General features: G+C 40.4%; 1 protein-coding gene across 3 annotated transcripts; it reads left to right on the top strand.

Annotated features, from left to right (window-relative positions):
- Nucleotides 1-2,999: 2,999 nt before the first annotated feature.
- On the top strand, nt 3,000-12,886 carry FAM9B (family with sequence similarity 9 member B). 3 transcript variants are annotated; one of them, XM_032756146.1, is made up of 9 exons: nt 3,000-3,281; nt 4,027-4,143; nt 4,638-4,758; nt 4,936-4,967; nt 6,722-6,821; nt 7,664-7,772; nt 9,151-9,249; nt 11,524-11,623; nt 11,729-12,886. In XM_032756146.1, the coding sequence occupies exons 2-8, from the start codon at nt 4,116-4,118 to the stop codon at nt 11,590-11,592; spliced, it is 558 nt and encodes a 185-aa protein (XP_032612037.1). In that variant the 5' UTR covers nt 3,000-3,281; nt 4,027-4,115; the 3' UTR covers nt 11,593-11,623; nt 11,729-12,886. The 3 variants fall into 3 exon arrangements, with proteins under 3 accessions (XP_032612037.1, XP_058297773.1, XP_058297772.1); XM_058441790.1 differs by having other exon boundaries at nt 3,018-3,222; nt 11,729-12,075; XM_058441789.1 differs by lacking the exon at nt 3,000-3,281 and having other exon boundaries at nt 4,008-4,143; nt 11,729-12,075.
- Nucleotides 12,887-15,774: the final 2,888 nt, after the last annotated feature.

Raw genomic sequence — 15,774 nt, 5'->3', positions numbered from 1 at the left:
AGCAATTTGAGAATGGACTAATACAGTGTCCAAGCCACTCATTAGTCTGGTACATCATTTTCCCTGACCCCCTTCCTCCTGGACCAGGTCACAACATCTTTATGCCTCTGTTTTTCTGTATCTGGATATAATAATTTCTTTTAAATTATATTTTAATTTAATTTCCCTGTAATCTAATTCCTTAATACATTTAGATTGTTTTAATAAAACAAATGCTAGTTTGCACACAAAGATAAATGAAATGTTAAAGCATGATACAAATATTCTTATTGGGAAAGTATTCATATCAAAGGAATATAAAACATAGAAAATATAAAGAAAATCTTTCTGAGATTTTGAACTTAGCCTTCTCAGATTCCTACTAACTGCAACCAGATTTAGGCTCCCTTTATACCAAAACCAAACAAACTAACAAGAAAAGACAATACGAAAGAAAGATAGAATTTTGAAGCACTCTCAAAGCCTTCAAGGAGACATTGTTAAAGTTTCATTTTAAGAACTGTGAAGAAAAGTAAAAGGAGTTTATGTTATTTAATCTGTAGAAAAGTAGCTGAGGTATTCAGTACAATATCATGGGCCAAGACTCAACTCATTCTCTGAGTGTGCATAGCTTCTAGGGCAGGAATTCAAAATGATCTAGAACTTAAAACAGCCTGAAACAGCTCTAAGGTGGTTTTTCCAGTGCTCTGGGCAACAGTTTCCAGACCACAGCTCCCTTTCTCTCCTCTCAAATACGACACTATTATGCTTTAATGCACCAGAATGGAACATTACCTTCCATGCTTTACTCATACTGAATGTGAAAAATATATCGTGTGAACATTTATTTTAAGTTATGAAGATACTTTGAAGATCATTTAGTGCTGGCTTTCATATTAAACAAACAAACAAACAAAAAGCCAGGCCAGGCACAGTGGTTCATGCCTGTAATCCCAGCACTTTGGCAGGCCGAGGCAGACAGATCACTTGAGGTCAGGAGTTCGAGACCAGCCTGGCCAACGTAGTGAAACCCCGTCTCTACTGAAAATACAAAATTAGCCTGGCTTGGTGGCGGGCGCCTGTAATCCCAGCTACTCTGGAGGCTGAGGCAGGAGAATCGCTTGAACTCAGGAAGCGGAGGTTGCAGTGAGCCGAGATCCCGCCACTGCACTTCAGCCTGGGCAACAAGAGCAAAACTCCATTTCAAAAAAACAACAAACATCACACACACACACACACACACACATTTACATGCAGGTATATACACACACAACAACAACAAGAAAACTTTTCTCCTATTTGCTAATGTAAGTCTTTCTAATTTTTTAATCTTTTGGGAAACTGTAGGTAGAATAGAAGATAGTAACGGCCAAGGAAGTACTATAGGATGTGGTGAGGGTTCATTGGTTGAAAGTGAAAGAAAATGCTCACTCTACTGCCAAGAGAGCAATTTCAGATACTATGCCTGTGTCCAAGACAAGACATTTGTATTTGGTCTCTCCTGGACAGACAGAGCTTAAACTCTCATATCACTGTTCATTTTCATTGATTGTTTTACTTTTATTTTCTACGGTTTTGGGTTTAGGCGTGTTGATGCTGTGTTAAGCACAAAATGATTTGTGTGAGATTGTCAGAGTAGATTGTGCCCTTCTCTTGTTCAGTGTACTCTGCCTTTAGTTTGTTCATTTATTTTTTGCATTATTTTACATTTGTGAGATATCAATTCTCAGATCCATATTTTCCTTTTCTTCATATTTTTCTGATATGTACTTTTTGTATCATTTTGTTTAATTCCATTCTTACATACAGCATATACTTAGGTTTTTATTTTGATCCAAGTTGGAAGTCATTTCCTTTAGAATGCGAGTTTATCTCATTCATATTTCTTGCTCAACAGATTCACTTGGTCTTAATTCTGTTCCTTTGTGTTATGTTATAGTCTCTGTAGTATTTTCTTTATTTTCCAACTTTTACTACAGGATTTGTATGCTTTGTGTGTGCTCTTTTTGGTTATATAGGTATTTAAGGCTGTGGATTAGTTTTCCTGATGACTGCCTTTATAATTTCAATAATATAATGAAACTCTATATGTTGATTTACAAACTTTAGGCAATATTTATTCACTCCCAACTCCAAAACAACTCTCTCCCTATTACAGGGGACTGGAGGTGGGAAAAAGCTGAGTTAATGATAAGTATTAAGGCATTAATTTGTGGGTGAAGGTTGTGGCATATGTCTGGATAAGTCTGGAGTATGAAGGTTTGTGGGCAAGTCTGGGGCATGGGGATGAGAAAGAAAAGTAGTGAGGAAACAAAAAAGGTTATGGGCTGGGCACGGTGGCTCACGCCTGTAATCCCAGCACTTTGGGAGGCCAAGGCATGCGGATCAACTGAGGTCAGGAGTTCGAGACTAGCCTGGACAACATGGTGAAACCCTGTCTCTACCAAATATGCAATAATAATAATAATAATAATAATCATAACAGGGCGTGGTGTCGGGCTCCTGTAATCCCAGCACCTCGGGAGGCTGAGGCAGGAGAATCGCTTGAACCTGGGAAGCGGAGATTGCAGTGAGCTGAGATCTTGCCACTGCACTCCAGCCTGGGCGATAGAGCGAGACTCAGTCTCAAAAACAAACAAAAGCGATAAAAGCACAATCCATCGATTAAAAAGGACGCAGCTGGGCATGCTGGAAGCACACAGGGCATGGGAGGGAGCCTGGGCTCCACCCACAGGGTGATGGCCATTCTAGCCAAAGGGGCAGGGGTGGCTGGAACAAGCCCCAGGGCGAGGTTCTAGGTCCTGTCCACTTGGCCTCCATCCCAAGTCCTTGTGTCCCTCCCCATGAGGAGAAGCTGGAAGATTGTGGGGACAGAGGCCCCAAAGGGCCACCCCCACCCCAGTCCACAGCAGCCACGGGCTGTCACTTAGGGGAAGGGGGAGGGCGTGCCAGCAGGGGGCCTGGCCCCACACAGCCCGTCACACGCATGTGCACTGAGCCGACCAATCAGCGAGGAGCGCAGGAAGTCCTGCCTGCAGCTCTCACGAGAACTGAGGACCCGTTTTCTTTTCTTTTTTTTTTTTTTTGTTTGTTTGTTTGTTTGTTTGTTTTTTGAGACGAAGTCTGGCTCTTGCCGCCTAGGCTGCAGTGCAGTGGCGAGATCTGGGCTCACTGCAACCTCCACCTCCCGGGCTCAAGCAATTCTCCTGCCTCAGCCTCCTGAGAGGACCCGTTTTCTGAGAGGTCGTAGTGGTGTCGTTGTCTTTAGGTTCTTTGAGGGCACCACATCAAGGGCCCCTCAGGTGAAGCACTCGCGGTGGGGAGGCGGGAACGCAGGCACGAGGCCCTCTGGGAACCAGGGTGTGAAGCGCTGGGCAGCCCGCTGACCTGTGAGGAAATGGCCCTGGCGTCGTCGCCTGGGGCCTGGGTCAGGGCAAGGCCCTGAGGGTGGGCTGGGGTGGGCCAGGGCAGGGAGGGAGCTGGAGCTGCCTGGGTGATCCCTAGGCCCCGGGAGGGTCCTGGGGGCTTGTGCGTGTGTTGAGGGGAGGGGCCGAAGGTGGGGAGAAGTGGGGGTGGGGCGGGGGTGTTGTGGGCGACAGTCTGAGTGGGGCCCTCCTGCCCGGCCGCCTGTCAGGACAGGACACTTGGGGTCACCGGGGGTCCCCTGTGCGTCCAGGCAGGCGAGTGGCAGTGCAGCCCCTGACATTCCCCTGGAGGTGGCTGGGGAGATCCTGTGTCACCCAGCGGCCTTCCCAGCCACATGGGGTCCCTGGGTGACTCAGAGGTAGGGCTGAGTTCTGTCCCAAAGGCGTGGCGAGGATCCCGCAGAGGCCGTGGAGTTCAGGTGTGAGGGGCAGCTGTGAGCTTTGCAGCCAGCCCCGGGGACGGGCTGGACGGGCCAGGACAGGAGGGGACACTGGCATCTTTTCCGTCCCCTCCTGCTCCAGGGCGGACCAGCCCCACCCTTCTTGAACCTGTGATCCCAATGGCTTTCCTTTCCGATGTCAGGTTTCCTTAGCTTCCTTAGTGTGTCTTTGCGCTCACCAGGTTCAGGGATCGCCTCTAGCTTCCCAGGACAGCCAGCCACGGATCCTGTGGGCAGGAGGGCTGCCAAGGCCCAGCTGAAGGCTCAATTTATGGCGGCCCGGGGGAAGAAGCATGCAGGTAAATACAGCCCAAGGGGACCCGGAAGAAGGTGCACGCCCAAGAGGACGGTCTGTCTGCTTTCTGTGCTAGGGGCACAGGGGCAGCCCGAGGCCCCAGGCCCCTTTGTGGCTCTGGAGTCCCTTGTGCACGTGCTAAGATGCGCCAGGTTTTCAAAGCAGGCTCAAGGGCCTTAGGCTTCCGGTGGAAGGCTCCCCCTCATAGCAGCGTTACAGATGCTCTCAGAGCAGCTCTTCTCCATGGGTGCAGTCCTGACATCCAAGGGGTCTGACCTGTAGTACGTTGTTTACTAGAATTTGAACCCGAAGGGCTTCCAAAGTCCCTCGATAAAATGGTCAGGAGCCGGTGATAACATGTATACCTCTGCTTTAAAGCTTTAATTGGCAGAGAGCAAAAAAAAAAAAAAAAGTCTACAACTAGTACATTTCTCCACAAAAAATGTCCACAGCAGCATCTTCCTCTAAAAAAGGTTTGTCTTTTAAATTTTAATGCAGGAAAGGATCCAGTCAGTGATGAATGTGAGGAAAGAAACCGTTTTACAGAAACAAGGGAGGAAGATATAACTGATGAGCATGGGGAAGGAGAACCTTTTGCTGAAACAGATGAGCACACAGGGTAAATTGTTTAAGTCACTTTTGCCTGTCGGATAGGGTCTTTTAGGAAAAGTCAGCTTTGGACCATGTCATCACTGTTGTATTCTATGCAGAACATTTCACATAAGACATATCTTTCCAACAAACATGGCATTTTGTGTAGTATTTTGTGAAAATTTTGATGTAACTTTTTTTACAGGGCTAATACCAAGAAGCCAGAAGATACTGCAGGTATGTTTTAGGAGTAGTTTATGGAAATTGTTTTCAGTCATACAACTCTTGCAGTAAGTTATATGAATTAGTGGACGACAAGACTGTCTTAAATGGCTTCTCATATGTAGCATTTAACATACATATTTGATGTAATCTATTTGATAAGTTTTTCTTACCTTTTTGATTGTTGATGTGGAATGTGAGAATGCTTCTAATAATGGTGAAGAGAGATGGATGGCTTTTCTTTCATACATGTGGAAATTTAATTGTTTGGAGAAAATTAGAGGACACTGGAGGAGAAACAGCTCTATTCGTTCCTTTTAGTGTACGCAGATTAAGTCATATATCAGTGGTTTTTTTTAGCTTTTACTTTAAGTTTGGGGGTACATGTGCAGGTTTGTTATATAGATAGATTGCATGTCACAGGGGTTTGGTATACAGATTATTTTGTCACCCAGTTTATAAGCATCGTACCTGATGGGTGGTTTTCATCCTCACCCTCCTCCTACCCTCCACCCTCAAGTAGGCCCAGGTGTCTGTTGTTCACGTCTTCCTGTCCGTATGTACTCAGAGTTTTTAATATGAGTTTTTCATGTTCCTAATTTAGCTGTTCTGTCGTCACGGCTTTCTGATTTTGTTTTCTTTAAAGTACAAGAGAAAATTGAATTTTCTAAAATCACTTTCTATTATTATTCCAGTAATAAACTGTGTAGTAGAAAAGGACGGCTTTTCTACCTAGTGAGAAACACGTAATTGGATCCAAAAACTCATAAACTTTATATTGTTGTGTGAAATATTAGTTACACTGTTATAGGACCATATTTTCAAAAAAGTTTGAGAAAATTTCTGTAGAGATGATGGAGACAATACTCTTATTTTTAAAAAGCTCAATTCAGTTTTCAGCTCTTCTCCAGCGATGATTCATACAAGCAGTATATTTGGAAAGCTTGGTGACAAAGTGCTGGTTTTGTGAGCTGCCTAATACATTGGGCGTTATGGATGGAGACTGTATGTAAAAAATATTTGCATTGTGGTACAAATCTTTTATGATTGCTGAAAATTATTCTTAGCAATTGATGGTAGATCTCTGATGTGAAACCATGTTTAGGAAAGCATTCCTTGCAGTATTACAGTTTTCTGAAACACAGCACTATGGGTACAAATGTCCCATAAAAAGCTCCAAGAAAATATTTCAAAAGTGTTTTTGAATGTATTTCTTTACCTAAACCTAGATTTTTATACTCATGGCCATTGCTCCTTTTATTAAAATACAGTTAATAGCATCAATCACTAGATTGCTTAAAAATGCTTTTCTTACTGTGTATTATTTCTACCCTTTTGATGGTTTTATTATATAAGATACTTTTTTGTGTGCTTTACGTAATGAATTGTGCAGTATTTCATGGAAACATCTCCTTTGAATTGTAGGACATTTTATAAATGTAGAAATTAAAGTCTGTGCTTATAACTCTTTCTGCACATTTAAAAAATAGAGACTTTTAATTATTTGCTTTTTTTCATCATCTGTCAATTAAGTGATTTTCAGTTATACCAATTGGAATTGAAATACGAATGTTAATACCTGAAAGGTTTTACAGAAAATAAGTGAGTAAATCTCGCTTTTTGAAATGATCTTTGAATTTTATATTTTAAATATCCTTCTGATATTGCTGAACCATAATGTCCCATATTGATATCAGTATATGCAAAGAAACCACTTTTCAACATTAACTTTTAATCCATTTTCATTTACTATCTAACTGACATTAAAGAGGATCTTACTGCAAAAAGAAAAAGGATGAAAATGGATAAAGCTTGCAGCAAAACAAAGAACAAAAGTAAACATGCTTTGAGAAAAAAACAACTTAAAAGGTATGACTGTTGGCTTTTTTGCATAATAATATTTATATCATTTCTTTGTATTTGTTGGTGCAAATAATTTCAAAAACTATCCTGTACATATTGGCGTCTCTAGTGAACAACATATTTTACTTGATTGTTCTCTAAGCAGGTAAGTTTCTTTAGTTTTATAACCTCAGTTTAACAGAATTAAGAGATATTACCTAGAAGCCAATGAAGATGACCTCTTTTTGCCTTCCAGATAAAAATAGTCTTCCTGTGAAATTAATGCTTATCCATTTCTAGAAATATGGTAGCTGCATATAAGATAAATGTTCTCAGTGTTTAAGTCTGCAGATCCTGAATGATGCTCAATTATGTAGAAAGGGATAACCTTATGTTATAAATAGGTTATCTATTTTAGTTAAATTGTTTTCACTATTTCTTTTACAAAATCATTGGTGTGCCAAAGTGGAGAAATAGTTAAGTATTTCTTTTGGGAAATCTTACGGGATGAATGGCTATGATATTCTTGAACCTACTTATGAGAACCCATATGTTATTCAGTAAGAGGAAATGGAAAGTAAACTGCTCTTAGAGAAAATGAATGTTTCTGGGAAAGTTATAGTGCAGTAAACCCTCCTTTGTCTTCAGCAGGTAAAGAATGTAAGATAGCTGCTCTAGTAGCCAGGAAGGAAGGAATCCTTTCAAAATGAGAGTAACTCATTTCACCTTTTTCCAAAAAGAAGATTTCAGCTGCTATTACTCCCTTGCTACTTTATAGTATAAATTACGTCAAGTCAGTTTGGGTTTGAATAGGATTAATTTTTCATCTCTCTATGACGTATGACCGTGTTACTTATTATGTGTTACAGGCAGAAACGTGATTATATACATTCTCTGAAGTTGCTAAATGTCCTTGAAGAATACATCAGAGACGAGCAGAAAGAGGAAGACGAAGAAGAGGGAGAAGAAGAACTAATTGTTGGTATCAGGCTTAGCTTTGTGTATAACCTGTTGTATCAGTGTCTCAGGTGGTAATAGTTCATGCAGAAATCCAGCAAAGAAGGAAGAGCACAGGAGCCCAGAGAGGGGGGCCCGTTAGTGAACTAATGGACTAGGGGAATATAATTGCCACGCAGCATTAGGGGTCCAACTGAAGTCAGCATCATAACGATGAAGAAGTTAAAGTGAGCCCAGTTGGCATATTTGTGCAAGCGCAGCTGTAGGGTTGGAATTCCCTGGGTCGGGGTGTAGCCGAGCAGATTGATAGAGGGAGAGTTGGGCAGGGAATAGATGCAGGGATGGGGATATGATGACTGGCTGTGGAATTTCAGCTGGGACTGAGTTACCTGAGCACATGGGGGTGGGCAATGGGCAGTGAAAAGTGCTCCATTCAGTGGGTGTCAGGTCCCAACAGACTCCTGAGCTGTAGTACTGAAGTGAGTGACCTACAATGGCAGGGAGGTAGTGGCTGTATGTTGGGAAGATGGAGAAACAGCTGAGTACAGTGGTCAAGGGCTGGGACTATGCATCCACACTGCTTGGGATCCAACTCCAGCTTGACCATTGCTAGCTCAGAAACCACGGAAAAATTATTTATCTCTGTGCTAGCTCAGAAACCGTGAGCAAATTATTTATCTCAGCTTGACCATTGCTAGCTCGGAAACCATGGGCAAATTATCTTATCTACGAAAGGAGACATGGTAAGAGTACCTACGTCAGAGTTGTTTGGGGGATCAAAGGGTTTCTGTGTAACGGGTTTATTTAAGTCTTTCAGGATGTGATCTGACCCATGGTTGCTCTTTATCATTGCTATTATTAATATTACATAGGTGTTGAAGTCATTGGGAATGACAAAATCTAGGGGATGACTGTGTGAGTGAGTGCCACGTAGAGGAGAGGAGAACACTGTTGTTGGAGATTAGGTCGAGGTGCAGAAAGGCAATCACTATTGGAAGAGTCATCTATGTGCATATTGAAATGACCAAGATTTAATACGTGCTTAAAATCTTAGAAAGAATGTTTCTTAGGTAAGATCTATACAGAAATTAACTATCTGTGGTCAACAAATTATAGGAAGGTTCATCAAATACATTGGAAATCAAGAATTAGGACATACGTGTTGAACATGTAAAAGTAAGAAAATTCTTTACTTAATGACTGATAAAAAAGGTTAATACATCATTTTAGCATGTGATTGGTGAACACAGTTGTTTAAAATTGGTCCTAAATGTTGTCTAAAAGAAAGTGTTCAGAAGTATCGATTTAAAGAGTATTCCTTTAAAGCTAATGCAGAATCATGTTTTGTAAGTATTAAAATTTACCCAATTTTTATCACTATTTTGTTTTGGGATTCTAGAAAATATTTCAAGAACAACAGAAGAGGTGGCAACAATATAGAAGTGTTAGGAGAGAGAGGCTGAAAGAGATGAAGCTGCTACGTGACCACTTCATAAAGGTCTGTTCTGTTTGGTAACATAATACGTTATAAAATACAACATGTGCATAATAGAAGACAGTCTGCTTGTTTCTGAATGTATGGAAAGACATTTGATTATACATTTTAAATTACTTAGCATTTTCACTTTGAATGTATTGTTCCAGTTATAATTGGTAAATGTATTTTTAGGATTCATGAATAGTTTGTGGGAGTTATTTAGAACAGAAAAAGGTAAATTGGAAATGTTGCCTAGAAATACACATCTTATGTATAAAATTGACACTTTATTAACACATTAACCTATTTGTGCTGGAGGTTGCAAATTTTCTTTGCGTGGGAAAAATCAGACCTTGGCCATGACCTTGAGCAGTAGGATATATATGATTCCCACAAGCTTAGCGTTCCAATAATGGAACACTAAGCATAAATGGGTTTTAATGAAGATTTTATTTTCAGTTTTCAGGACATCAATGACAAATCTATGGTGGAAGGCAGGAAGCCCATAAATCCTTTCTGGATGACTTTTTTTACTTGTGTTGTTTCAAGAGTTTTAGTTAAATAGGAAGTAGGCAAGCGTAACTACTGTGTGTCTCTTTTATTTCTTGCTGAAATACAGGAGTGTTTTATGGCATATTCACTTACAAAATTATTAGTAATGGTTTTAGATGACAATTTGTAATCATAAGAGATGGTTCGGATGTATAACAGAATGGGAAAGCCAGCAGATTATTAACACGTGAATTGCGAATTATCTGCTGTCGTACAGCACATTAGCAAATTATCATCAGACAATGACCTCTTCTTCATGTAGATGTAGATAATTTAGGAAGCAATGGAATCCTTTTTTGGGAGATCTGGTATTCTTTTTAATAACCTTGGAAAAGACGTGTTCATATGTCACTCCTCTACACTAACTGAGATGTGTTAAATAAACTGGGAAAAGAGTTTGAAAATAAAATTTTCAAGCAACTTGAGGATTATCTATACACAAACAGTTATTTAAATAGAAGTTACAAGTAGAGAACACGTTGCTTTAATGTTCCCCAGATACCATTTATTAATTGGTATGAACTTGAGACTAGAAGTTTTCCCATCAGTATTAATGTTTCATGTTACCACTTAGGGTAGGAACTTTGCTATCATCTTGGACTCAGAATTCTGAGTCCACTATCCTTCCCATACAGTTATCACGAGACAAGTTTTACCTCTGCAATGGTCCTTTAATTTCTTTCTTTAAATTCCCACTGCGGCTACCCTAGTCCAAGACCTCATTCTTCCTTACTTGTACTATTAAACTCTTTTCTGAGTTCTCTCTTCTCTTCTGAGCCATCCTTCATTGATTGGCAATATCATCTTTCTAAAACCCTTCCCTTCCTAAAATGCTTCCCAGCCCTTCCCTCTTCCCAGCCTGTCAGTGACGCCCCGTCTCAGTTCTTAGATATTCAGAGACTCTCCCCTTTACATGACCCCCTCTTAGGCTTGTTTTGCCGCCCTCTGTCTTTCCTCCCACTTCTCCAGGTTGACCGCCTTCCCTGAAGGAACTCGCCGTTACTCCCATGCTTTGCTCATGCTCTTCCCTCACAATGCTTTTACAATCTTTTTTTGACTGATTGAAACCTTTTGCCAACTAAATCAACATCAGTCTCCATTTTTGGCGACATGTCCGAGTGAGTTGCCCTTCCATAGCAGTTACACAAGTTTTGTATTACTTTTTTTTTATTTGTGCATTTGCTCATGTCGCAGAAATACGGAGGATTGTGTATTCATTTTTTACATCTTCCTCAGCATTAACATACAACATTTTAGGGAGTAGGAACTGTTGAACTATTTGTTGAGTAAAGAGTATATATTTCAAACACAGTTACGTTTTCTCTAACTTGATGAGGTCATATCACTGACCATTTTATCCCTTCAATGGAAACCATGTTATGTAGGCTATTGCTGATAATACATGGGTCACTACCTGCTGAAAAAAAATATAGTATTTCATGATATAAGCCTGCCCGTCTTTTTCTGTCTTTGCTGCGTCTTGACCTTAAGATGTTCTTCAACCCATTTCATTTGTACGTAACTGTTGGACCTGCTAAAATAATATGTCACTGAAATCTGGCATTAAAAAATTTAAGTGGGTATTTGGAGCTCCATGTATTGATTATAGTTTTTTCTATTTGAAATGAATAACCAGCATCCTTTGAATATTAAAAGCTGTTTCCTTTTGACATTTAATTAACCCTGTTTAAAATGCGAGATGTAAAGTGGTGGTTTGTCAGTGAACTAGACTTTTTCTTGTAGGCTCTTGAGGACTTTGAAGACCAGTGGGACAGAGTTTTTTCCGATGAAGACAGTGAACTTGATAACTAGACATGTTTTTAAATAAAATCATGTCAGAACTGTAAGTAGTGCATATTTAATATTAAAAACTCAGGATTGATGTATCACTGGAATATTTTATTTGCAGAAATGTGTATCACAGTTACTTAAATTTTTTTTGAAACAGCTTTTGGAAGAGTTGACACTTACCCAGTTGTCTCTTCAACCTCTGTTATTCTGATGACTGAAGAAAGAACTTGAACCTATGTTATATGATACAAGCACAGCTTGAGTACAGTAAACTACATGACAGTGTTTTGATAATTCTTGTATAAATCGGTATAGCTCCTCTGTCATTTCTCTGTTAAATGCCAGACCTCGTTTCTATGATCTGTTGAATGAATCCTAGACACTTCTGGGAGAAGGCATCAATTGCACAGTTATGTTTATGGTCAATTAAATTTTAACATTAAAGATAATTTAGATTTTGGTTCACCTCTGTGGATCTGTATCAGTTCCAAAAATGTAGAAAGCACGGGCATAGAAAAGTACATTTTTCTCTAATAAAAGAAGACACCAAGCCTGCTGGGTGTGGTGGCTCATGCCTGTAATTCCAGCACTTTGGGAGGCCGAGGCGGGTGGATTGCTTGAGGTCAGGAGTTTGAGACCAGCCTGAACAACATGATGAAACCCCATCTCTACTAAAAATACCAAAATTACCCGGGCGTGGTGGCGCACACCTGTAGTTCCAGCTACTCAGGAGGCTGAGGCAGGAGGATCTCTTGAACCTGGGAGTTGGAGGTTGCAGTGAGCCAAGATTGTGCCACTGCACTCCAGCCTGGGGGACAGAACAAGACTCTGTCTCAGAAAACAAGAAGAAGAAGAAGACAAAAGCTATCTTATCTGTGCATTCTTTTGTATTTACTCATTGAGATAAAGAGGCAATTCCAGCGAAAGTAGGACTTCGAAAAATAGATATACTCTATGGCCGTATCAAAATTATTAAAAGCACCTTACTGTCTGTGTTCTTGGAAAAAAACTATACTACTGTAAATGATTAAGGCAACTGAGCAAGATATATTAATATCAGTGCTGAGCCACTGGCTGGTTTGTGGGTATATCATTTCCACAGACATCAAAATGCCATTTAGTTTGTTTTGGTCCATCATTCAATGATACCTCCCCTTAGCATTGAATGAAAGCATTTTGTTAACGTTTATGTATGCTTACAATTATTTCACATCTGTGGCAAGGTAAATGATGTAGAGTGCTTTGTTTATCCAGTTTAATATTCGTGGATTATGTAGAAGTTTAAGTATATGTGCATCTAAAAACTTGAATGATGAATTCGCCTGCCTTTCCTTTTTTTAATGTGCAGTTTTCACATGTAACAACGTATAACAACACGTAAAAAGATTTTTTGCATGTAACAACATGTTAAAAAGATGTACATGTTTTTACATGTAAAACAATTTTACATGTAACGACACGTAAAAAAAGAAATGTTCATTTGGAAACACTATTTAGTAAATATGAAATTCAGAATATATATGGAGTAAGTGAAGTAAATGTATTCTTTTGCCAAGTTTCTGAAATTCCATTCATGAATCCTTCAAAACACAATACTCCCATTGGAAGGAGAGGAGTGACTTCCTCTCATTTTTCCTTGTGCTATTTATGTTAATTGGCCCCTATATACCACTCATCTTTTCTAGGTTTTCCAAGTTTAAGAAAAAAAACAAGTTCATTCAGATTGTGTTTTTCTGCCTGCAGTCACGTATACAGCAATAAGTGAGTCCCTGTGGCGAGCATTTAATTCCTAAAGTTTGCATTTTCATAAAGGATTTTCCTTTTACCCAAAGCGTGTGTTGGTACTACTAAGTACTATTAAGTACTACTTCAAGTTTCTAAAAAGATCCTTATTTGAGATCTCTTTCAGTAGTTACAGAGCCAAAATAAGCACCGCAGAGGTCCATGTGTGAGTTCTGTTGTACATCCTGGGTTATCTGACTACTATTTACTCTATAGTGGAAGGACAAGAAAGAGGCCACAATGTACTTAATGATGGAACAGTTGATATTTATGCCACCCCTTACTACCTCAAATGAGTAACTGTGTACTTGAAGTCATATTATTTTTAGAGACCAGGTGTCGCTCTGGCCCAGCCAGAATGCAGTGGTATGATCATAGCTCATTGCAACCTTGACCTTCTGGGCTCAAGTGATCCTCTCATCTCAGCCTTCAGAGTGGCTGGTACCATAGGTGTGTGCACCACACCCAGCTTATATATATCTATAATCTATAATATAGATTATAGATATCTATAGCATAATTATATAATACATAATAATGCAAATTATATATATATATATATATATATACACACACACACACACACACACACACATTTTTTGTTTCTAGAGATGAAGCCTCCCTGCATTGTCCAGGCCAGTCTCAAATTTCTGCCCTCCAGTGATCCTCCTGCCTTGGCCTCCTAAATTGCTGGGATTGTAGGCATGAGCCACTGATCCTGGCTGCGTTATCTCACTCCTATGTGGAATCTAAAACAGTTGAACTCGCAGAATCAGAGAATAGAATAGTGGTTTCCAGGAGCTGGGGGAGGTGGAAGGTTGGGGAGATGTTGGCCAAAGGGTATAAGATTTCAGTTCGACAGGAGGAGTAAGTTCAAGAGCTCTATTGTAAAACACTGTGACAACAGCTAATGATAACATTGTATTTTTAAAGATTGCTAAGAGGGTAGATTTTAAGAGTTCTCACCACAAAGAAAATTATACTTAGGTGAAGTAATGCAAACGTCAACTAGCTTGATGTAGCTATTTCACAATATATACATACTTTAAAGCAACCTATTGTAGACAGTATATACCATTTAAGTTTGTCAATTAAAATAAGTTAGTGAAATGTTTATAATTAAAAATAAAAACATACACTTATTGCCCTGCAGTTCTGTAGTTTCATGTAAAGTCTGGACTGGACTGAGTGCCTTTGGGTTAACATTCCAGATGGCAGTGGGGCAGTGTGCTTTCTGAGGGTTGTAGGGGAGGAGGTGTTTTCTTGCGTTTTTCAGATTCTGAAAGCTCCCTCCATTCCTTATCTCATGGCCTCTTTCTTCGTCTTAAAAGCCAGCATTTTTGGGGTCAGATCCTTCTCATGTGGCTGTCTTTCTGGTTCCTTTCTCCTGCCTCTCTCACACTTAGAAAGACCCTTGGGATTCCACTGGACTCCCCCAGAGATAACCCAAGATAATATCCATGTTTCAGGTCAGCTGATTGGTACCTGTCATTAGCACCTTCCAACTCATTTCCTCCCTTGCCTTGTCATCTCACATGTTCACAGGTTCCAGGGATGAGTTCCTGGACATCTTTGGAGGGTCCTTATTTTGCCCACCAAATACACCCTTTCTTTAAATGCACCTCATCTTAAAAATGGCATTGTTTTAGGCAGGCACAGTAGCTCATGCCTATAATCCCAGCACTTTGGGAGGCCGAGGTGGGAGAATCACTTGAGGCCAGGAGTTTGAGACCACCCTGGCCAGCACAGCAAGATCCCATCTCTACAAAATAATTTTTTAAATGGCACCATTATAAAGAGAGAGGTAGGATGGGTTCCATCCTGATCTCAGCACTTGTTCAAAGGTGTTGACTTGCATAAACTGAAAAGCCACAGTAACAATAAAAAGCTCATCCCTTGCTACTCCTAAGGAGAAACGCTGGCTCCCATAAGCAAATGATGTGACTGTAAGTCTTTGTGTATGTGTCCGTGGGCTGGGGAACAGGTTCGTTGAGTTAATGGAGGCTTTGAATTCTGTACTGTCTTCCACCTGGCTGCAAATTGTATACAATAGTTCAAAGGATCCTCTCACTTCAGGCCTCCTGAATACCTGGGAATACAGGCGTGTGCCACCATGCTGGCTAGTTTTTTTGTGTGTTTTGTAAAGATATGGTCTCAGTGTGTTGCCCAGGCTGGTCTTGAACTCCTGGCCTCAAGTGATTCTCCTGCCTCAGCCTCCCAAAGTGCTGGGATTACAGGCATGAGCCACTGCATCCAGCTGACCTATGTGCTTTGTTTTTTATTTTATTATTTCATTTTATTTTTATTTTATTTTTTGAGACAGGGTCTTGCTCTGTCACCCAGGCTGGAGGGCAGTGGCACAATCATAGCTCACTGCAACCTCTGCCCCCTGGCCTCAAGTGATCCTCCCGTCTCTGCCTC

This window comes from Hylobates moloch, unplaced genomic scaffold (assembly GCF_009828535.3).
Source record: "Hylobates moloch isolate HMO894 unplaced genomic scaffold, HMol_V3 SCAFFOLD_7, whole genome shotgun sequence".
Taxonomy (NCBI): domain Eukaryota; kingdom Metazoa; phylum Chordata; class Mammalia; order Primates; family Hylobatidae; genus Hylobates; species Hylobates moloch.
The sequence above is the reverse complement of the archived record's forward strand: the minus strand, read 5'-3'. Positions and strand labels throughout refer to the sequence as shown.